Source organism: Pristis pectinata, chromosome 20, assembly GCF_009764475.1.
Source record: "Pristis pectinata isolate sPriPec2 chromosome 20, sPriPec2.1.pri, whole genome shotgun sequence".
Lineage (NCBI taxonomy): Eukaryota > Metazoa > Chordata > Chondrichthyes > Rhinopristiformes > Pristidae > Pristis > Pristis pectinata.
The window spans coordinates 25,070,045-25,093,491 of NC_067424.1; the positions used below are offsets into that span (position 1 = coordinate 25,070,045).

At 40.8% G+C, this 23,447-nt stretch overlaps 1 protein-coding gene across 4 annotated transcripts in view; it reads right to left on the reverse strand.

Moving 5' to 3' along the window:
* LOC127580841 (ladinin-1-like) overlaps nucleotides 1–23,447 on the reverse strand; it is a 100,607-nt gene that overhangs the window by 26,579 nt on the left and 50,581 nt on the right. For all 4 annotated transcript variants that reach the window (XM_052034779.1, XM_052034776.1, XM_052034775.1 and 1 more), the window contains 3 exons: nucleotides 19,658–19,946; nucleotides 4,681–4,790; nucleotides 345–567 (listed from right to left, as the gene is read on the reverse strand). In XM_052034779.1, the coding sequence (XP_051890739.1) occupies nucleotides 345–567; nucleotides 4,681–4,790; nucleotides 19,658–19,946 (622 nt within the window). The remainder of the gene's footprint in view (nucleotides 1–344; nucleotides 568–4,680; nucleotides 4,791–19,657; nucleotides 19,947–23,447) is intronic.

Below are 23,447 nucleotides of genomic sequence, written 5' to 3' on the forward strand. Positions count from 1 at the left end.
ATGATGCATTCATCAAAAATAGAAAGTTCCCTAAATAACTGAGACTCCTAGCCAACTTACTACTTAGGCAGTTCTTTGGGATCAAAGATGACCTGCTTTCACTCTGATAAACCCACAGTTTATCCTCCCCTGATTCTCCCACTCAGCTGAACATTGAAGGAAATTTACAGTGGCCCATTAACCTACCAACCCTGAGGCTTTGGGATGTGAGAGGAAACTCACACAGTCACAGACAACACCAGAGGTCAGGACTGAACCTAGGTCTCTGCACAGTTGTGCAACTGGTAGGACTGCACTTCACAGTACCAAAGTGCAACATTTTGGGTTCTGTTTTATTGTCATACCTGTACCCTTGCATTATTCTTGCTTTCTTGCTTAAAGGCATCTTCCTGCAATTTCTCATATCCTCCTCTTTCTTTTCCTTTGACCCCTGTTGCTTTTGATTGAGATTTGTGGCAATCATTTTCAATCTTCATGCTGCTATTCTCTTCCCGAGAGTGCTCATTATTCTCCAGACTCGGCTGCCTTTTCAGCTTAGTTGGGCTTTTTACTTTGGGCTTTCCTAAACTGTGTGGGCAAGTGGAGAAAAAAAAGTTTAGGTACAAACCCAGATTAATATCGTAACACTGCACAGCACTGGCTATTGCTATGCTTTTCCCAAACAATGAAATCCCAGGAAAATCCACACCGGCACTTTGTTCATCACTGATAGGGATGAGCTTCAGCAGTTCCCACTGTAACCACAAGATGGAGTGCGACACAGAGTGAATGGGGAAAGGAAGCCAACTGAATTAAGACATTTGCTCCTGGTTTTTCCAATGCATAAATCATGGGGGGAGAAAATAGAATTCTGTGCTTAATAGGGTTAGTTTCCACAGAACAGTCATGATTCATCCTCGCATAGCTGTCAATTCACTACCATATTTTCCACATACAGGTATCATCATATCATTGCCACGCTAGAATGTGTTTGTGACTTATACAGAAATAGAAACACAAAATGCTTGAAACACACTCAGCAGATCAGGTCGCATTGGGGGAAAGAGAAACCGTTAACGCTTCTCGTCCAGGACCCTTCTTCAGAGTGGGGAAAGAGAGAAACAAGTCAGAAGATGGAGAGGGAACTGATGGAACAAATATAACATTTCTGATGGAGGGGTGAGATGCCCCTTTAACTAATGTAGGAGTTAAGGGGAAGTTAAAATCATAATAGGCTTCTTTGTCTGTGTAATGTTTTTGCTAATGGTAAGGCTGTGAGATGTACCCAGAGGCCAAACTAAAAAAAAATGGCCAGTTCTGATACAAACAGAAAGAAAAAGTGAGTTACTGTGTCCTGCAGGCTGCAACATGCCTGAACGGAAGATGAGGTGTTGCTTCTCAAGCTTGCATTGTGCCTTGTTGTAATGGTGAAGGAGGCCACAGACCGATTGGCCAAGGTGGGAGTGGGGTGGTGAATTAAAGTGATAGACAACCAGAAGCCCAGGGACATTCCTGTGGACTGAATGCAGATGCTCTGCAAAGCGATCACCCAATCTGCTTTTGGTTTCTCCAGTGTAAACGAGACCACATTGTGAGCACTGTATGCATTTCACTAGATTGGAAGAAGTGCAAGTAAATCGCTGCTTCAGCTGGAAGTGTTGGCCATGAAGGAATTAAAAATCTGCAACACTGGAATGAGTCAAGGACGGTGGATGTAGACAAAACAAATGTCATTGTTGTTGCCATGTTTGGATCCCTGAATCATGGGAAGGGAAGAAGTGAAAAGACAGGTGTTGCATCTGATGCGATTGCGTGGGAAAGTGCCATAAGATGGAAAAAGTGGTCGGCGGGTTTTCAGATAAAGAAATAAGATCAAAAGGTTTAGGCACCAAAAATGAGTGATATCCAGTTTTGTGCTGGATGATCTACTGACAAGACCACATGTTAATGAAGAATGTGATGCCATAACACTGTTAAAATGGTATATAACAAAAACAGACCAAATAGACCAAAACTTTACATTATACAGAATTACAGTACCTTTTATAGACAGCTGGCAGAGGCAAAAATTTAATGAGATAAAGTATTAAATCATAATCTTCTACATCCTGATAAAATGGTGATAAACACAAGAACATGATATTAAGCTGTTTTATACCAGTGGCCCTGTCCATAGAGGCTACTGTCCATTGGCGAAGACTCTACCCATAACATGGGACACAGTTCCGCCAGCTGAGACCAAACTGCTTAAAGCAGTTTTGCACATGACCACCATCAGGCGGAAAACACCAGGCAACTGTTCAACATTGTGCATTGGTCCAACAATGCTGACTCCTGTGTAATCCTAATCCTAATTGCATAATCATGTCCGGAATTGACATTGTGGGCCAAAGGTCTTGTTCCTGTGCTTTACTGTTCTATGTGCTATGTGCTTAGAAGGACGTGAAGATTATGTGATGATGACTACCTTGGGCCTTGGGCAATATACAGGCTATTCACACATATATGCCCCACCTAACCCCACCCCAACCACTCCCAAACCTGTCGATGGCCACTGGATGCAGTGAATGGGGATTTTCTGCCACTCATCTTAGGTGTGCTCAGGTGTCGGAGCACCTCCTTCCTCCATTGGGATGGATGGGGTGGTGGAGGAGAAATAAATCTGGGCTGATGTGGCACAGGTATTACTGGTGCACTGGTGGGGAGGGAGAGATCAGGGACACCCATAGGTTGGAGCGTGGGAGGAGGAGAAATAAACTGTAGGGCGAGGGCAGGAGGAATCGGCAGTGGTGGGGAGGGATCAGGAACCCTCTGGTACTGGTTTGCAGCAGGGTTTTGGAAGTGGGGTGTTAGGTGGGTGAAATTGGGAAGGTAGCAGCTGTGGATGGCCTGACTTGGTGTTTACTGTGGCAGACGGGATTGGAAATAAATCAGGGATGGTGAGGCATTGATTGTATTGGAGAATGAGGGTGTTAGGGAATAGCAGCCATAATCAGGGGAAGGTGTAGTAGCCATAAATACAAACAAGAGGTAGCCTTCAAACTGCTTTCAAATGTAAGCTACAAGCAGTAATCGTTTTTGAAATTATGAGGACAATTACATGAATAAACTCCCCGTAAAGGGAGCAGGCCATTGGCTCAGAGTGGGCAGATAGAGGGAGGGGGGTGCTTTGGAAACTGACAGGACCATGAGACTTTCTCATATTCGTTGGCCAAATGTACAGTCTATAGGGCTATGATAGATGGACTACATCAAAATCCCAGACTGAGATCAAGGAAGGTTCGAGACTGGCTACTTTGTCACTTAGCACATGAAACATGGTCACAATAATAATCAATCATCACTTGGGGTGTTTATGTATCCAAATAGCCACGCCTCAGAATACTGTGGTAAAAAGAGCATATTTTGGGTGTCTTGGGATTTTGTACTTTTAGACTATCCATGTGAACTATCTTGTCCCAACAAACGTGTTTGAATGTTCAGAGTATGTCTTGTCAATAAGATGTGCTCCCATTGTAAATATGCAATTCTATGAAACCATTTGTCTACGCCCAAATATTGAAGTGAACTATGCAATTGTAACTATTGAACTTATATTTAATCATCCGCTGCTACCTTTGTACTTAAAGGGTTCAGGAAGATTCATCCACCAGGTGTCTCCTAAATGTCTGCTAGTGCTGAATAAAGACCAATTAAATCTACAGCTTTGGTCTCCGTGTGGCGCATTCAAAGTCACTGCAAAGGGATCAGGGATACCCGGGCACTGGTGTAGCAGGGAATAGCGCACAAGCATGGGGTCGTCACTGTAATACAGTGGGTGAAGGTGAAGGGCAGGAATCACACCATCAATGTTGTGCAGAGAGGGAGAGCAGTCAGAGACAGGGAATTGGAGAAGGAACAGGGAATCTGTGGCAGGGAGATTGGCTTATGGGGGTGTTGTTGGATGGGACACAGGTTAGGGGTATTGTGGGGATTTGCCTGAAGGAAGTTAGGGTGTCGCAGCGTGGTTTGTAATGTTACTGTGATGTGTGGGGTTCTCTTTTGGGGATTTAGATATGTACTTTAGTTGGGAGACCTGTATGTGCTTACAAGTCTCCCAACCCACGCTACAGGAGTCAGGTCATGTGATCCTGGCAGTGACCATTAGTGAATGCCTCAGAAAAGCATGATCTAAGTTCCATTTTAAAGAAGCAATGCATGAAGAATGACATCATCCAGTGTACTCCTGAGGAGGAAATTGTATTATAGGTCACAAGGTGACTAACAACAGGAAGTGGTTAGACAAACAACCTGGAAATATTTGTCATTTTGCTTCAATCCTGGGAGGGAAAAAAAAAATCAATCTTCAATAGCATAATACTTTTTTTTAAAAAAGCATCAAACCATTAAATTTCCAGGCAACACTGCTGAAACTGATACTCATGCCTTATGTGATATTGATTTAAGTTTTTGATACGTATATGAACTGTTGAGCAGAGGTTTGTAGGCATGAATCACTTCTTAATTAACGTGCTGAATTACATTAAAATAACTCACTTTGAATATCACGATCTTTAAAGAAATGAGTTTTCTCATTGAAACCAAAGGATTTTATTTTTACTATTAATTGCAGATGATAGGAAGATTGCAGTATAAAATTTGGAGGAAATACAAAGCACAGTGCATAATATAAAATAATCAACATTCAAAAGGCATTCTTACCTGATAAAGGCCCGTGTAGTGTGTACAGGACTGAGAGGTGGTTGATGGCCAGTATTGCCTAATTCAGAGTGATTCTGTGTGCTGGCTGCTCTGTTGTTGGTCTCCTTTTCCTGCTCAGAAGTAAGAAAAGCTTCTATGTAAAGAAATTTTATTAGCTGGTTAAAGCTTACATTGCATTTTTTGTCATCTGATACAAAGTATTGCCACAGGAATCCTTTGTGCCTCAATGCCCATTATGTCAAGTTTATAGACAAAGAGTTATTGGCAAGAATTTCAAAGATATTCCTCTAGATATCTGACAAACTCATAAGGATTCTATCACTGTGGTTGAGGAAAAGTCAAGATACACTGGGTCCTGACTTCATTTTGAAAGTTCTGCTCACCTTTATGGAGTCACTCCTTGAACTTTACAACACTAACGATGCAGACTAGTGACAGGCATTGAGAACTCCTAATTCCTTGCCCATAAACAATTCAGCATTAGTGTGGACATTTGGAACAGAATATGCATTTAGCTATCAGTAAGATGAAAACAGTGACAAAAACTTTGACAGTGTTCTATGTACATAAAGTGTGACATCGAGTTGACTTGTATTATTAAAGAGATATTTCCATTAGTATGCTAAAATGTTTGCTATTTATAGATAAATAAACTCCAACTACACACAATAACCAGACATCAGTGGGAATGAAAACAGCATGGTCTGTAGTAATGTGGACCAAATCCCTTTTCACAACAGATGGCACCCATTAACTCGTTTGAAACAACAGCTCTAAAACCTGATTACTTTTAGTTATTCATTATTCAGAATCTGGGCATCACTAACAAAGCTAGCAGTTAGTGCTCATCCTTAATTGCCCTGAAGAAGGAGATGGTGAGCCACCTTCTTGAACCACTATGGTCCTTCAGATGAAGATACTCCCACAATGTTGTTGGGAAGAGAGTTTCCGGATTTAAACTCGGTGATGATGAAGGAACTGTGATTCAGTTCCAAGTCAGGAGAGCGTGTGACTTGGAGGGGAACTTGTAGGTGCTGTACCAACACGTTCCATGCATCTACTGCGCTTATATTTCTTGGTGGTAGAAAATAGAGTTTGGGAGATACTGTCAAAGTAGCCCAGGCAGGTACTAGTCTATGGGATACCTATACCAATTTGGACACCTGTCCCCATGTGTTTGTGTGGAGGACACTGAGAGATTGACTTGGCTGGGAGTGACCTAGTCATGTCCAAATTTGGTGCTGAGACCATTGCCAGGTGGTTCATCCCATTCTTCTCTCTGAACAGAGTAATTATGATACAACTGAACATAAGAAACAGAGCAGGAGGAGGCTCATGAGCCCCGCGAACCTGCTCCCAACCAGTTGTTGACTGCTAACCCAAAAATGACCCATTTATCCCAGCTCTCTGCTTCCTGTCACCTATCCATGCCAAATTGGATCCCCCAGCCATCAGCTGGGTTTTTTTTAACTGAATGCCTTGCAAGGCCATTTCAGAGGGCACTTAAAAATCAACCACATGTTATGGGCTTGGAGTCACGTACAGGCCAGACTGGCTGAAGGTGGCAGCTTTCCTCCTCAAAGGGAATTTTCCTAATATGTTCTTTCCTTTGGAGAAACAAGGGATTGCAGATGCTGGAATCTAGATGAAAAACACAATGCTGGAGGAACTCAGCAGGCCAGGCAGCATCTGTGGAGAAAAGCAGGCAGTCAACGTTTCGGGTCAGGACCCTCCTTTGGGACTGAAGATGGGAAAAGGGGAAGCCCAATATATAGGAGGGAAAAGCAGTGATAGGTAGACAAAAGAGGGGAGGCAGGGTGGGAACAGGGTGGTGATAGGTAGATGCAGGTAAGAGATAGTGATAGGCAGGTGTGGGGGAGGGGAGACAGATCCACCAGTGGATGGGTCAAAGGTAAGAAGAGAGGGGATAAAAAAGGGAAGAAGAGAAGAAGCATGGTGGGGGAAGGTGTGGAGTTTGTGGGGATAACCTAGTGGGAGAATTCAATGTTCATGCCGTTCGGTTACAAGGTTCCAAGATGGAAAATGAGGTGCTGTTCCTCCAGTTTGCACTTGGAATTCTGGCAGTGGAGGAGATCGAGGACTGACATATCAGTGATAGTGTGGGAGGGGGAGTTAATGTGTTCTTTCCTTTGTTATTTTACATTTTTCCATAAGTTATTTTATTACAGTTCAAAGTGCCACTGATTTATCAGCAATGATGGCCCTTATCAGCCCACTGTCCATACTTGCCATCAATGGTTCTTTGCTCATCCACACTTCCTTTTCCAGATGTGAGGATTGAATAAGCCGACCCTCCACATTTGGCAGGCTTGCCAGAAGACAAGGAAGCGAGTGCCCTTAGAATGCCCTGGCAGCCTTTGACACCTCATTGGTTTTCAAGCACTTCTTGACTGCTTTACAATGCCACACAGGGTGAAAGATCTTTAAGAGCTATTTAAGTCAATTTAAATAATTTGAAAAACATGTTTTAAAATAATTAAAACATATTCAAATCTTAACAAAACATTCAAAGCACTAAAATAAAGAAAATGACTCAGATGCCTTTTTCCAAAAGTTTGATATCCCATTCAAACACCGTTCCTCCCTGATGTGGAGAGCCAAATGCAAAGTGCCTCCAGAACCTCTTGTTCAACGAGTCACTGCTCCACCACCAGGATCAGTGGTAAATCCAGCAATGGAGCCAACAGTCAGACGTGCCAGCTTTTAACCCCTTGCATGCTAAAGTCCAAGGTGTATTGAGGGGTGAAATGCTGATGGTTGGATCGGATCAGTCAGCAAGATTCACTCCTTTGATGTTCCATGAATAATGAAGCAGTCTAAAGTGTTGCAGGAATATGATTTGATGGATGAGTGATAAACACTTCCTTTGATTGGCAGTAGTTATATAACTCTACCAGCATAGGTTGTCATTTCATTACATCATTCAAAATGTCACAAGAATGATTAAATATTTTGCAATTCAATTTCAGCCGTCAGTGGGAATTGTAAAAAAAAATCTGCAAATACTGGCTTTCTGATGTAAACACAGAAAATGGTGGCAATTAGAACCAGTGAAGAATCTGGAGGAAGTTAACTTTTTGGGTATGTATCATTCATCAGAATGCTATAAATCTTTCCATGGGAGAAAATATAGAATGTATTGTGTTAAAGATGAAGAATGTGCATAAGGAGGGTGGTAACTGGTGCAGCAAAATATAATTTTCAGGAGCCAAAGTCCAGCAGTTTGATAACAGATGATAATGGTTTAGCAGGGTGTGGCACAGTAAATATACTTATCCTGCGTATGATCTTTGAAATGTGATATTAGGAACTCTGGAGGAGTCAGAGAAAGGGCTAATGGTTAAAGGAGTGCTGCAAAAACTTTACTTGCTTTGTGGAACCAGCAGGTTACAATCATATTTCACTACCCATCCTCCCAGCCAAAGGGAAGCCCATGGAAGCTGTAGCAAAGTTTGACCCGGAGTGGGGTGGGGGGAGTGGGGAGAAAGGTGATTGGCAGGGCTATGGAGAGAGACCTGGGCTTCAGGTCTAGCTCTTACATAAAGCTGGTATGGATTCAACAGGCCAAATGTCCTCCTTCCATGCTATAACAATTCCACAAGTCTGAGGCCAGCTCGTCTAATTAAAAGTCTTGCTTCTTTTAAGCACCTTATACATTGGCCTAGATTATTCAATTAGCAGCACCACAACAATCTACAGTAACATAGATAAAATTATCCACAATAAATTGGCATCAATGGCCATCCAATTTCCCACCTCCTCCTTCCCCATCAATTCCCATTGTAACCTAACCTTTATGTTGGTACCATCTGTGGCAACCATGAATATTAATACATACCCAAAAAGTTAACTTCCTCCAGATTCTTCACTGGTTCTAATTGCCACCATTTTCTGTGTTTACATCAGAAAGCCAGTATTTGCATATGATTGGCTAGGCAGCCAATCATATACAAGAATTTTCAGAAACAGCAAACCAGGAAGCAAAGACCTTGAATTATAATGGATTTTGGATTAATATCATAGAAAGTAAAATAAAGATTGGAAAATACACATGGATTTACAGTGAAAGATGAAATGTCACAAAATTCAGTAATTTATTATTTTAAATCTTACTGAATAGAGAATCTGTAAAATATATATATATATAGATCAATTTATCAAGGCTAGAGAGGTTGTTCAGGAGTAACAATAACTTGGTATACTCTTAAAAATTTAGGTACACCTCATTTAACAGGTTTAAGGTATTGTTTTATTTTGGACAGTGCAAATATTGTGCAAAAGGCTGAAATTCTTGTCAAGCTTAAATATTCTTCTTGTCCAATAGGTTGAGTGGTCAGGTAAACTAGTCTTGTGTCTCTTCTTTCACCTTTAGATATAGGTTGATAAAAGTGAAGCACAAATGTCTGGCAATGACTTCCCTTCTGTTTTCCCCAATGTCAGTAACCAGGTTCCTTACGTTAAGCTTAGATCCTCAGGTTTGAACTGTATCTCACTAATTAACATACACACTGATGTATTTCTCCTGCATTTATTAAGTTATGAAAACACAGTCGGGCTATTAAAGAGGTTTAGTACAAAATTCCAATCTGTTACTAATGGGAGAACTAAAACAAACACTGCGAATTAGCATCACCTCAGTGCATCACAGAGCTAAATCTATTTAAAGATAGCAAAGGACATTGTATGTGTGTTTTCTGAGGGAAAGATGTCTCTTCATTCTGAGTATTTATTGCAGAGTTATAATGAATTATTTTAGTTCCTTCAGGCAGTAGGCTGTGGCAACACAACCCAGTCCCACTATTTTAATCAAGTTTACTGGTAACTGAAGTATCTAACTTATTTCTCTTCTTCTTCTTACTTACTTGTTATGACACAGGTGAGACCATTTGATCTTCGCCAGCACTGAAAATCAGTCATATTCCCCCTCGCCTTATTTTCCTAGAACCCTGGAACTTATCCTCTCTCACATGCCTATCAACTCCACTTTTGATTATTTTGTCACTTATCTACATTATGAGATGATTTACAGTGGCCAATTAACGTACAAAAATGCCTTTTGGATGTGGAAGGAAACCAGAGCACCCAGCAGAAACTCATACAGTCACAGGGAGAATATGTAAACTTCACATAAATGTCACCTGAGGTGAGGATTGAACCCAGGTCCCAGGAGTTGGTAGGCAGCAGTTCTACATACTGTACCAATCCCCAAAAGATTGAAAGAACTTCCTGTACAAAAGACTGAAATTGTTGTATCATAGTTAACTGGTTTTCAATTTCAAGTTACTTGCTCAGGCTGCAAGCCGCATTTAATAACTTTGGGTGTCTCCCGCTATTCTGAAACAACTATGCTAAGTTTTATGAGAGACAGTTTGCAACGAACAAGATACATCGTGCATACTGGTGGCAGGGAAATATAGCTGCACACAAACAAGGTGAATAAGGCAAATACTGCCCCACCTACTCTCGTGGAAGCAGCACTTCACTTAACAGTGCCTGACCCTAATATTAGCACATTAGTTTTAAACGTTTATAATTGTCGAATTGGTGTTAGAAGTTATTGGATGTCAAATGGTTTAATGAATTAACAGCCACTCTGTTAAGTATAGAGGAAAATACCTGAAATTAGTAAAGATAATGAATAAAAATATTAGATTAATGATCAATTAAATCAATAACTGTGATGGCTTTAGAATGTGAACAGACCTCTTGTTCATATGAATATCAAACTTGTGAACAGGAGTGTGAACTAATAAAACAGTCCTAAGAGATTACATTTCAGGTAAATGACAATGTAAACATCAGGTGCCATAAAATATTCTGAACTTATACCTTTGGACTGGAATCTTAAATACAATTAAAAGAGATGTAATTACATGGTCCCAAAAATATCATTATGATACGCAAACTCATAGCCATATAACATTGCACTCTCACTGATATGGGGACACGGCCTTTGATTTCATCTTTAATTTAAAGATTGAGTTTAACAGTGAAAGAAAGTGATCATTCATTAAGCTATTCACTATTGTATACAATTGTACTTGAGATAATTTCTAGCTGTAATAAATCTGAAGGTGGGCTTAATGGGCACAGCTGCAAATTTCAGTTACACTCAGGTTATAAATCATACAGCTCAGAAACAAGCACTTTGGCCCAGTGATTCCATGCTGATCATGTAAACTAAACCCATTTTATTCGCCCCAGACTCCCATCATCTTCCTTCCCCGTTCAGATTCTATCATTCACCTACACACTAGAGGCAATTCACAGTGGCTGATTAACTTACCAACTCAAGCCCCAGGACATCACATGCCGATTACTGGGCATTGCAATATTTCATCACCAAAAGTGCACCACTGATTAAGTACTCCTCTAGGAACTGGGATCAGGATGGCCAGGTTCCATGAACCTCCATTATGGTCATGAGCTGGAGGGAAGAGGGCAGAATTTCGGACTGACATCTTGAATGGTAAAGTGAGGAAGCAGTGTTGAGTGGTGGTGGGGATGCAGTTTGACTGGAGACCAGGAATTTGAATGGTGATGGGGAAAATGCAATGCAAGTGGGGGCACTAGATTGGGTGACTGGGGTGATTGGGTCCAACTAATGGCAGATGGAAGAGTTTACAGCCAGGAACCTGGACAATGAGCAGGCTTCAGAGCCTGGGGCAATCACACTGTCGGATGGTGGGAAATATGAGGCTAGATCGAAGCCTGGGACAGGCTATCATCAGGTCTGGAGGTGGGTAGTGAGCTTGGGTGATAATGGGGGCTGTCAAAGTAGCACAATGGTGTCACAGAACGCACAAGAGACTGCAGATGCTGGAATCTGGAGCAAAAAAAAAGGAGCTGGCAGAAGAACTCAGCAGGTTAGACAGCATCTGTGGAGGCAGAGGGATAGTTGACATTTCAGGTCAAGACCCTGCATCAGGTCTGGTGTGATTGAGGTAATCAGTAGGATTAAAGTGGGGTTGCTCCCTGGAGAATGAAAGTAGAGAATTCATTTCCCAAGCGAGCAGCCGATTCCAGCACTGCATCAAGAAAAACCAGGTTGTTCCAAGAGTGTCAAATGATGGACACTCCCGAGACAATATATAGATCAGTTGGACAAAGATGTAGGTTGGCTGATTAGTAAGTTTGCAGACAACACAAAAATTGGCAGAGTTGTGGATAATAAGAAAGGTTATCAAAGGACTCAGCAGGATACAGACCAGTTGGACATATGGGAAGGTTGGGTGGCTATTTTTGTTTGCACTATCTTTACACTATTCTGTTGTTTCTCACTCATCGCTATATTTATTGTTGTATTTGTTATTACCATGTATTCTGTTTCCTCTGTGAGTTTCATGCAAGCAAAAATTTCATTGCACCCTGGTGTACATGACAATATACTAATTTGCATCTGCAGAGAAATTACAGATGGAGCTTGATCCAGACAAGTGTGAGGTGTTGCAGTCTGGAGGTCAGCTGTAAGAGGAAAGTATACAGTAAGTGGCAGGACCCTCAGGAGCATTGACATACAGAGGGACCTTGGGGTGCAAGTCCATAACTCCCTGGAAGTGCCAACACAAATAGACAGGGTGGCAAAAAAGGCGTACAGCATACTTGCCTTCATTGGTGGGGGTATTGAGTATAAAAGTTTGGAAGTTATGTTGAAACTGTATAAAACCTTGGTTTGGCCACATTTGGAATATTGTGTGCAGTTCTGGTCACTGCATTACAGGAAGGATGTGGAGGCATTGCAGAGGGTGCAGAAGAGGTTCACCAAGATGTTGCGTCAATAGGAGAGGTTTATTAAGTAGAAGGAGAGGTTGAACAAACTTGGATTGTTTCTCTCGAAGCATCGGAGGCTGAAGGTATATAAATTTATGAAAGGCATGGATAGGATAGATAGTTTCTTTCCAGGGTGGAAATGTCAAATACTAAAGGGGACAGCTATAAGGTGAGAGGGCAAAGTTTAAAGGAGATTTACGAGACAAGTTTTTAAGTACAGAGAGAGTGGTTGGTGCTTGGAACGCTGCCAGGGAAGTGGTAGCTGGTATGATAGCAACCTTCTAGAGGCATTTAAACAGACATATGAACAGGCAAGGAATGGAGGGATATAGACCATGTGCAGACTGATGTGTAATTTAAATTGGTATTGAGGTCAGCACAGGTGTTGTGGGCCAAAGGGTATGTTCCTGTACTGTACTGTTCTTTGTTCTATCTGGCCCAATTGCCCCCAATCCCATTCCCCCCATCCAAAAGGAGTCCTGTGTACTCTTGTTATAGAACTCACTTAAGAGATGCAAGGGTGATTCATGCTCGAATTTCTGGGGTGAAGCAAATCAACCTCAGAATTGTTGACATCCTATTTCACTTCTGCAAAAAAACATGAATTTTCAATTGCAAAGTGTGGGAAAATAGTGGTATTCAGCAGAATTTCCAGATCATAAAAAAGAATTACTGCAGGGTAATACAAAATAGAAAAAGGAGAAATGTTCCACCATGGCTAACAAAAATATTCCCCCAGAGTTCAAAGAAGAATTGGGAGCCTACATTATCACCCAGGTTATAAAAACATTATGGAATAACATGCAGTGTGAACGACATGCTGTAGGTCTTTCATTTTTGTCTGGCAATCATTTTATCTCCCCCACAAATCAGCAAAACAGCTTTATCTATATATTATGAGACTGGTTTGCTAGAAGAGTTTTACAAATAGAGTTTTTCTCAAGTATTGAAGTTAGTTGATGATTTTGAGCTTGTCCATGTTAGTGAATCACAAGTTGGAATAGCAAGGAGGCCATTCAACCCAAACTGTCCAATTAGTCCTACTCCCCACTCCTTCACAAGAACTCATGAAATAGGAGCAGGAATATGCCACTGGGTCCTTTGAACTTACTCCAGCATTCAAGAAGATCATGGTTAATCTGATCTTGACCTCATCTCCACTTTCCTGCCCATTCCTATTTACCTTTGACACCCCTATAGACCAAACATCTGTCTGTCTCAGTCTTGAATCAGTCTTGTCTCAGTCTCAGTGATTCAACCTCGGGAATTCACTGGAATAGGGAATTCCAAACAATGACCCCATATTCTCAGGCCTGCCCCCTACTTCTAGATATTCCCTTCGTGGGGAAGCATCCGATAAGCTATCCTGTAAACACCCCTCAGAATCATATTTGTTTCAATCAGATTACATCTCATTCTTCTAAACTCCAATGTAAAGGCTCAATCTCCTCACTTTTTCCTCATAACATAAGCTCTTCACCCCAGGAAACATCCAAGTGAACCTCCTCTGAACTGCCTCCAATGCAAGTATATCACTCCTTACACAAGGAGGCCAAAACTGCATGCAGTACTCCAGGTGTGGTCTCACCAATGCCTTGTACAGCTTAGCAATAATGACTCTATAAATATTTACAAGCAGATTAATTCTGAACAGTTCTGTTATTTTTTTTATACAATGTGCATCAGGAAATCTTCCAGTTTTTACCTTCCACATAATTTCCTCAAGGCTTGCTCTTTCATGCTATGAAACTGGAATCTATTAACTGAGCAATTCCAAGAATGCAGAAATAGTAAGAAGTGAGTAGGCTAATAAACCAGAAATGTTAACACTACTGACTTCAGAGAGGTACCCAAATTCCTGATTAACCTAAGGATAAAGCTTTTAGATTCATATGATTTTAGATTTAAACATATGATGAAGGCAACAGGTACGACCAGATGCTTTCCTATCAGGATAAACACTGTAAAGATAATTTGCTAAAAGGTAACTGCACAGTAGCAACTCAAGTTTTCTGTGGAGGGCTGTAATTATAAGGAGTGTTTAGATAGGCTGGATTTATTCTCTCTGGAACATAGGAAGCTGTGGGGTGACCTTAAAGAGGTTTATAAAATTATGAGGGGCATAAATTTGATAGACTTATCCCTGAATCATTTCCCAGGACAGGAGAGCCCAGAACTAGATGGCACAGGTTTAAGGTGAGAAGGGAGAAATTTAATGGAGACCTGAGGGGTAAGTTTTTCCACACAGAGGATGGTGGCGATCTGGAATGAGCAGTCACATGAGATGGCAGAAGCAGCTACAATTACAACATTTAAGATGCATTTGGACAGGTGCTTAGATAGAAAAGACAGAGAGGGATACAGGCCTAATGCAGGCAAATGGTATTAGTATAGATGGACATCACAGTCAGCATGGATAGGGTGGGCTAAAACTACACATTTCTGTGCTGTATGATTCTTAATTTAATGTGCAATTCATTACCTTTTAAGTGAAGCATCTAGAAGTTGGATTGTATCGGGCTGAAGAAAGATCAGCACCGTGCAATCCAATTTGTATTTCAGATCTTTTCTGGGTGAAAATCATGCCTACTGCAAAATTGGACTGGGAGCTTCAGGTGGCAAACCATGCCAGCAGGTCTGTCACTTTCCTGGCATCAGACATGCACGAATGTCATTACTATTTGCATATCACCAACTTCTATCTGTAAATAGGAACTCAGACCACAACTGCTGTGGAACAGTCTGCCTTAACAACACATTTGTTGCTTCTCATGACCTAAAGGGACACAATGCTGACACTGGGAGGCCAAACAATGCCACTTCGGAGCTGACCCTGTCATAAGCCTGTTATAAGATCAAGTGTGTAACGACTAATTCCCCAATTCTTTTCCCCAGTTTATCTGCTGAGACATCCTTATAACAGGTCCATCAATGGCGATGCTGCTGGTAGCACACCATTTTTGGCCAATCAGGATAGGACAGGGACCTTAGTCAGGAGGCAATGACATGCCCATTAACGAAGAGTCCATTCCCAGAAAGTCTTCAGAGATAGTTCTCTGGATCACTCTGATGAACAACAGGTTCAGGTTTCCCAAGTCTGTCATCACTAAGTGACATGAATTACTGGGGAAGACCTTTGATCATGCTCTCATCACTGGATTGCTCTCTCCATGGAGATCAAAGTCACAGTACCACTGAGCTTCCTTGCTGCACGTTCTTGCCAAATGGCCATAGAAGATGTTCCCTATTTTCTGAATCTTTTTGCATCACCCAAGCACAGCTTTGGTGAAGGAATAATTTCATCTACTTTGATTTCAGTGAGGAACAGATGATACTGGGACACTGGGATTTGCCTGCATTGTTGGCATTCCACATGTGCAGGTGACCATTGACGGAACAGAAATGTCCAAAAGGCCTCCCATTTAACAACCCTGGTCATTTATTTTTACAAACTGGAAAGGTTTCCACTTCCTCAATGTACAGGTCATTGTGGATTATAAAAAGAACATCATCTTTGCATCCTGAAGGCATCCACACAACTGGATGTTTGTGGTGGCTGCACTTCTCTAGGGGACAAAATCTACAATGAGGCACTACCTCACCAAGGCGGCATCTTCGAGGATCCCCACCATCCGGGTCATGCCCTCTTCTCTCTACTACCATCAAGCAGGAGGTACAGAAGCCCGAAGTCCCACACAACCAGGTTCAGGAACAACTACCTTGCTACAACCATCAGGTTCTTGAACTGAACTGTACAACCCTAGTCCTATCTCAGCAATGGAACACCTCTTGGAACTACCATGGACTTGTCTCTGGCTGTGTCTTTTATTTGCACTGAGGTCTTGTTTTTGCAGTCTTTTTTTTCCTCTTTCTTCACTGTCTTGTATAATTTATGTACAATTTATATTTTGTGCATTGTCTGTACCTATATACCTGCAATGCTGCTGCAAGCAAGGTTATCATTGTACCTGTACCTCACCATACATGTGCACATGACAATAAACTTGACGATCTTTCCTCTATTTCCAAAGACTTCCCAAACCAGTATATTCTCCAACCACTGCAGTTGAGTACAGATAAGGGCCACTAAAATTATCAGCGTCTGTGGAGAACGCTGTAGGTCTTCCAAAGATGGGATTTTGTTGCCCATTTGAAATTCATGGCACAGAAGTATCTATTTGGCCTAACATGTCCACTCTGACCAAAAGTAAATCCCACATCCCTGCCCTCCATCTGTAGCCATGCAGATAATGGCTTTTCAAATGCTTATCCAACTATTTTTCAAATGTGGGAAGGTTTTCCACCTCCATTGCCCTTTCAGGCAGCGAGTTTCAAACCCCCAACACTTGTTGATAGAAATAATTTATTTTCAACTTCCCAGTAATCAGTGTCCCAATTAACTTAATTCTTTTCTCTGTTAGTACCTGATGTCTCTGCTTTGGGAAATACCTCCTTTCTTTTCACCCTCTCTCAGCTTCTGATAATTACAGTATAAACATGTCGTCCAACTCTCCCATCCATCCCAAAGGAAACAACCCCAGCCTCGACAGTCTTTCCTAATAAACATAATTCTCTAACCCTACCAACATCCTCATAGATCCCCCCTGCATCTATTCTGGTACAATCACTTCCTTCATGTAATATGGTGACCAGAACTATACACAGTATTTTAACTGTGGTCCAGCCAATATTTTATACAGATCTAGTGTATCTTCATGCTCACGTATTCTGTGGCATGGCCAACAAAGGCAAGTACACTATATTCCTTCTGAATCATACTACCTGCCTGTCCAGTTACCCACATGGATTTACTTGAATTTTTAAATTTTTTTAAGATTTTATTTACAGCATGGTAACAGGCCCTTCCGGCCCAATGAGTCCACGCCGCCCATTTTTAAACCCAATTAACCTACCCGTACGTCTTTGCAATGTGGGAGGAAACTGGAGCACCTGGAGGAAACCCACGCAGACACGGGAGAACGTACAAACTCCTTACAGACAGCGACGGGAATCGAACATCGATCGCTGGCACTGTAATAACGTCGTGCTAACCGCTACGCTACCGTGCCGCCCCATAATGAATGCTCTTGTTATTCTCTTGGTTATTATTCTCTTGTTCCATTATTCCATAACATTATTTTCTTGTTCCTCGAAGTATTCTACTATAGCCTTCTCAGGCCTTTTTTTTTACCCTAGGGTGACATGGTGGTATAACAGGTAGTGCTGTTGCTTCACAACTCCAGTAACCTGGATTCAATCCAGACCTCCAGTACTGTCTGTATGGAATTTGTGCATTCTTCTTGTAACAATATGGATTTCCCCAGTTGCTCCAGTTTCCTCCTGCATATCAAAGATTTGCTGGTTGGTAGGTTATTTGGCTGCTCTAAACATCCCCTACTGTAGGTGAGTGTTCATGGGTACATGAGGAGAAATAGTTTACAGGAAAATAAGTGGAGGAATGGAATTGATGAGATTGGTCTGTGAGTCAGCATAGTTCTGATGGGGCAAATGGCCTCTATCATAAGTAAATATGAAAATAGGAGTAAATCTTATATCCTAGGCATGGGGAGCAGAGCTGAACCCAATTCTGCAAGAGGTGTTGACCCATCAAAATGTAGTTGACGTGACGAAGAGGTGTTCCAAATTTCCAATTTCATGGATGACCTGGTATAAACCTCTAGAAAGTCTGCAGAACCAAAAGCTATCAAAGAAATTTGGATAATTTTGACTAATTTATCCTTCTATTCCAAAATCTTAGCAGAGTCTTAGTAACAGTAGGAACTTCACAATTATCCACATATAAAAAATATGCTGGTTGTTGTTGATCATACATGTTTACACCTATGAAGAGTCCAAAAATTAGGGTCATTCATAAATCCAGTAAAGAAATAAGGAAAATCTTATCTGTCCCAAAATTAGTTAAATATGCGAAACATCTTAACACATGGAGTAATTAAGTGAATAGCAAAAATGGATTTATGGAGAAACTAGATACTTGCATTAGTTTGAAGGGTAGAGAAAAAATGAATTTAGATCAGATAAGGTGCCAGGAGGATACTTGTTAGGAACACAATTGCCAACATAGACCAGCTGGGAGAAATTGTCTCTTGCTGTGCTGTAAATTTAATGTTATTTTATGAAAGATTCTCTTGCAATTAATACTCTAGATCCTGTAAGCAATGCAAACGTTCCTTTAAAACAACTCCTAAACCCCACCTTATTATATTTTTTTCCCTTTCTGTACTGTTTCCACCAAATTACAAGTTTGGTATCACCTGCAAATTTGGCCACTTTCAGCTTATTAATTCAGGTCACTTGAGCAAATTAGAAGCAATGAATCTCTAGACATCTGCATTGTTACAACATCCCCCAACAACAACCACCAACATCCCACAATATCTCAGCTTGACTTTCAATGATCATTCATTGTTTACTCATCTTCCTTGCCATTGCCATGACTTGCCATGAACTCCCAACAGCTCTGAATCTAATTTTTAGCCTCAGTTGTGGAACTTTGTAAATTCCCTTTGGAAGTCCAGATGCATCAATTTGTAAGACTTCCCAGATTTCCCTGAAAATGGCAAGGTTTGGCAGGCAAGAATCCAATAAATTTGTGTTACTTCCTGTTTATTCATCATCATAAAGATAATCTACAATTTTATTCCAGATTATCTATTATTTTTCATACAATGAAATAAGACTAATCTAGCTGCATAGGAATAGAAATAGAAAAATCAGCCTCTTGATCTTGTTCCACCAATCAATTAGGTTGTGGCCAATCCAAACCTTCTCCACTTACTAGCCCCTGATCAATGTCCTTTAGAACACTTATTTTGTAAAAATCCGGTTGTTCAAAATATTAATTCACCCAGCACCCACAGCCTCTTACAAGAGAGTTTAGAATTTTCCATCAGTCTAAGTAAACGTGCTTCCCGATTTCACAGCTAATTGCCTTTTTCAATGTTCATTTTCAGCTTCAAGTCTTTAAGGACTTTTACTTCTTCCTCTGCCTTTCCACTCTAGGTCAAACTTAGCAGAACAGAACATTGCAATTGCAGGATATTACACTCCATTCCTAAAACAAAGCGCCACCCAGCTTACTGCAAGAAACTAGAGATTTGATATTAAGCAAATCGTGACCTTCACACAACTTGTATGTGAGTTTTATTGTTTGCATGACACTCACCTTCAAAGTGCTTGCAATGGGTCTCGTACTGTAATTGTCTTCTGTTTGTTTCCTTGGTGTTTTGTTGGGCACTTCCTTCATTTCTGGCTTCTTGTTTTCATTCCCCTGCTCATTCTTGCTTTCCCCTTCAAATTCTGATTCAGAGCCAAACTTTGCTATTTTCAAACTTTGCAATGTCTCACGCTGATAGCGCCTTTTATCCTCTTCTCTCCTCTTCAGCATCTCAGCAAATGGAACGGATTCATCTTCTGAGTGTGGAGACGTTACCTCTTGTTCATTAAATGCAGTGCTTAATTAGGGATGGGAAACAATTGGTTTAAAACCATTTTACCATTTTATTGGTTTAAAGATATTTATGATGTGCTGTAACACACTATGTGAATCAATCCCCATCTTGACCATAATTCTTTGAGGAATTCATATAGTCTAGAGAAAAGTCATTTCCTGTCCCACATTACCTTGTATTAACCTTGCTCCACGATTGTTCATTGTTTAACTTGTTCTACAAAATGACGTCCATAAAAATCAATTAAAATTGCACTTCTTGATCTGTTACACAGGCCAGAGGGAATAACTTTAAACCCCCAGAATGGTGCAAAAATTTGCATTTTAATAAAGAAACAGAAGCTTCTGACATTGATGAGAAACTCAGCTGTGATATACAAAATAAATAAAGGTATAGTTGCATGCCACTATTCTGAAATGATTCGTGTCTGGGACCTGCAGGAAGCCCATTTTACATAGTTGGTGTTTGATACAGTATAATATAGATCTAGAGTGTTGGTGCTACATCAGGGAGCATTTGGCATGTTATAACACAAAGCAGAGGTTTGAAAATGTATTTCAAAGAGCAGATTCCTCAGTGTGTCCACTCAAAGCATTTAAAATTCAGCAGCTGGCACCTGAGATTAGTGCTTATGACTGAAAGGTTCAAAGGGTAGGATTTGAGGCCCATGGTATCAATCAAAGCTGCTAAGTGTAAACTGTTCACTGTATCAGGCGCTGTCATATCAGTTCCACAGCATAGCTGCAACCTTAGTAAGTACATACCTCCACTAGGGAGGGGAAAATACCCAGGCTGTGTGTAATTGAGTATGATTGGATAACCTCAGCCTACTCCAAAGTTTGAACTATTCAAGTTTCACATCATCTTTTCAGCAGCTAAGTACAAGTTTGGAGATGAGCCAAATTTTCATTTTTACATTGAGCCAGAGGAAATGTGTATTTCAGTGGCTCTGCTTTGGCCTTCATTCAGTGAGAGGCCATTCTAACAACTCAAAAGCACTCCACTGTGAAAGTAATTAACAGGCTGAATGTACAGCAAAAGCACACAACCTATTAAAGATTCAAGTGATTTCCTGCATGTGTAATTTTATTACAAAAAATGAGGTGGTCATTTTTAGAGGTTTTGTTAAATTTACACTTCAGATATTTGTTTTGTGATTAAGTATATTGGATTGGCTGACAAAATTTGGAAGTAGAAGCTTGGGAAGTGTTATCATCCAGCAAAAAAAGCTATAATTCAAAAGGTTATTTAATATTCTTTAAAAACTGAGATTACCCAACACCTGAAAACAACCTCCAAATCTGGGGAAGATGTTCAAAAGTTTCAGTAGGAGTCTTGACTATTTATTCTGACACAATCTTCTTTTGGCATTTTCCACATTCAGCATAGTATTACACTCAGAGTATCTCTGAGACAGAGCCTGAATAAGTATTCCTGGGAAACTGGCATTAAAAATCTCTCTCCCCACAGATACTGACTGACCTGTTGATTATTTGCAGAATTTTCAGTTTTTATTTCAGATTTGCAGCACCTACAGTTTTTTTTTTGCTTTTCAAATAATAGAAGGCTATTTAGTCTAAATGCTCTTTTGGCTCTAGAAAGACTCCTCTCATACCATTTTTTCTTTGCCCATCAACATCCTGCATTCTTTGTCCTACTCCATAAATCAGCACATTTCATAATCTTTTAACAATGATTTCTGATTTATACCATCAACAATACGAATATCTTTCCCTTCATCTTTGTCCTTATCAAAACCACTCATGATATTTTAACAACTCAATCAAATCACCTCCTAATCTTTTCTATTCCAATGATAGCAACTCTACCTAGAAATCAGACTGTCTAAAGCCACATTTTTGAGTGACATATGATTCAATTTCAAAAAAATAGTTCAAGATGGAAAACTGTGAACACTGTCAATTCTACAAAGTTCACCATTTTCCTTTGGGTTTTCCATGTGTCCAACCTGCCAATGCATGAAGGAGTTTGGTCAAGTGCACTGGATGTCCTGAATGTTAGATCATATATGGATGGGTGGTCACACATGCAGAAGCAGGCCTTCATAATGCTTGTGATATTTGTTCCATTATTAAAGGAGTTAAAGGAGACCTGGCTGGGTTCTGTAGAGGTTTGGGTACAACGTCATTAATATGCTAAAAATTAGCTTATTGATGTATGTTGATTGGTAGAAAGGCTGAGCTATTCAGTGCAGGAAAATACTAGGGAATCTTAATTGTCATGACCAAGGTTTTGTGGCCAAGGAGAGAAAACACAAGGAAACAAAGGAACAGAAGAATGATGAGACAGTATTCTTTAATTATAAAGCTTCAAAAGTGGATTTTCAGCATAGCTCCAAAAGTACCCTGTGTGTCTAGAGATGCCAAGACAAGGCCTGACCACAATCCACTGGGAGAACATAAAGGCACTATGCTAGCTGGAATGCAGGGATGGGAAGGAAAGACCCAGGTACACAGAACATTAGACAGATAACACAGTCTAACGATAACAACACATAATTGAACTGGCGCCATCAGAGTTTGTTTTTTCCTGGAGTGATTGATTGAACAAGACACAGCAATACCACATGAGATAGGCCAGAGATCAGGGAGGTCACAACCACATGATGTAACCAAGGAGGATTTGGTGGGGTACCCATCTGTTTATGGTTGTGTCCCTTCATGGGGCAATGTATTTCCAGTTTTGATGTAAAAGAATGTTTCCCAAACGCATGCACAAGTAGTAAAAAGCAGGTGGCTGATCAACAGCACCTTGAGATAGTTTTACACCTTGGGCTTTGTCTTTCCAAGTTGATCAAGGATAAAACTGAGAAGCCAATGTCAAGTCTGACCAAACCGACGAGAACCAATCATCACATCCTGTTATTGGCCATGTGTCTGTTATCTGTTATTATACTGTGATAATTACAGCAACGGTCATTTCTTTAAGAACCAATAAAAGCTCCAAACCCTTTAAATTCTTTGGATAACATGATCCTTGGAAATAGCTAAACTCTTACAGTTGGTCCCAGTCCCCAGGCTTTCAACAGGCACTGGGGACCCCTCAGGTAGGTCCTCCTCAGATAATGTGGTTAGCATCATGAGGAATCTCCTTTGGGACTGAACTGCACTGCCACCAAACTCTAATCCTCTACTTCCAACCAGTCTTACCCCTTCACTCAATGCCCACGACCAGTCCTCAGCCTGAATTGCCCTGCATCCACATCTCCATCCCTGAATAATCTCCCAAATGATGCCTCACAGCCCAGCCCCCTACTGACCTCCTGATAGGATACTCCCATCCCTCCCAATTCCCTGTCCTCTGGTTCCTGTGACAACTTTCCCTTTCTTTTCCAAATGCCACTGAGCTGATTTTGCAATGGTGAAGCACATGCAGAGTTCAAGGGCTGCTCAGTACGGTACAGAACCTTAGACCTCAACCACTACCAAATTTTGGTGGGTCAGTCCCTTGGACAAAACATTTTTTGTTAAACACCAAAATTTG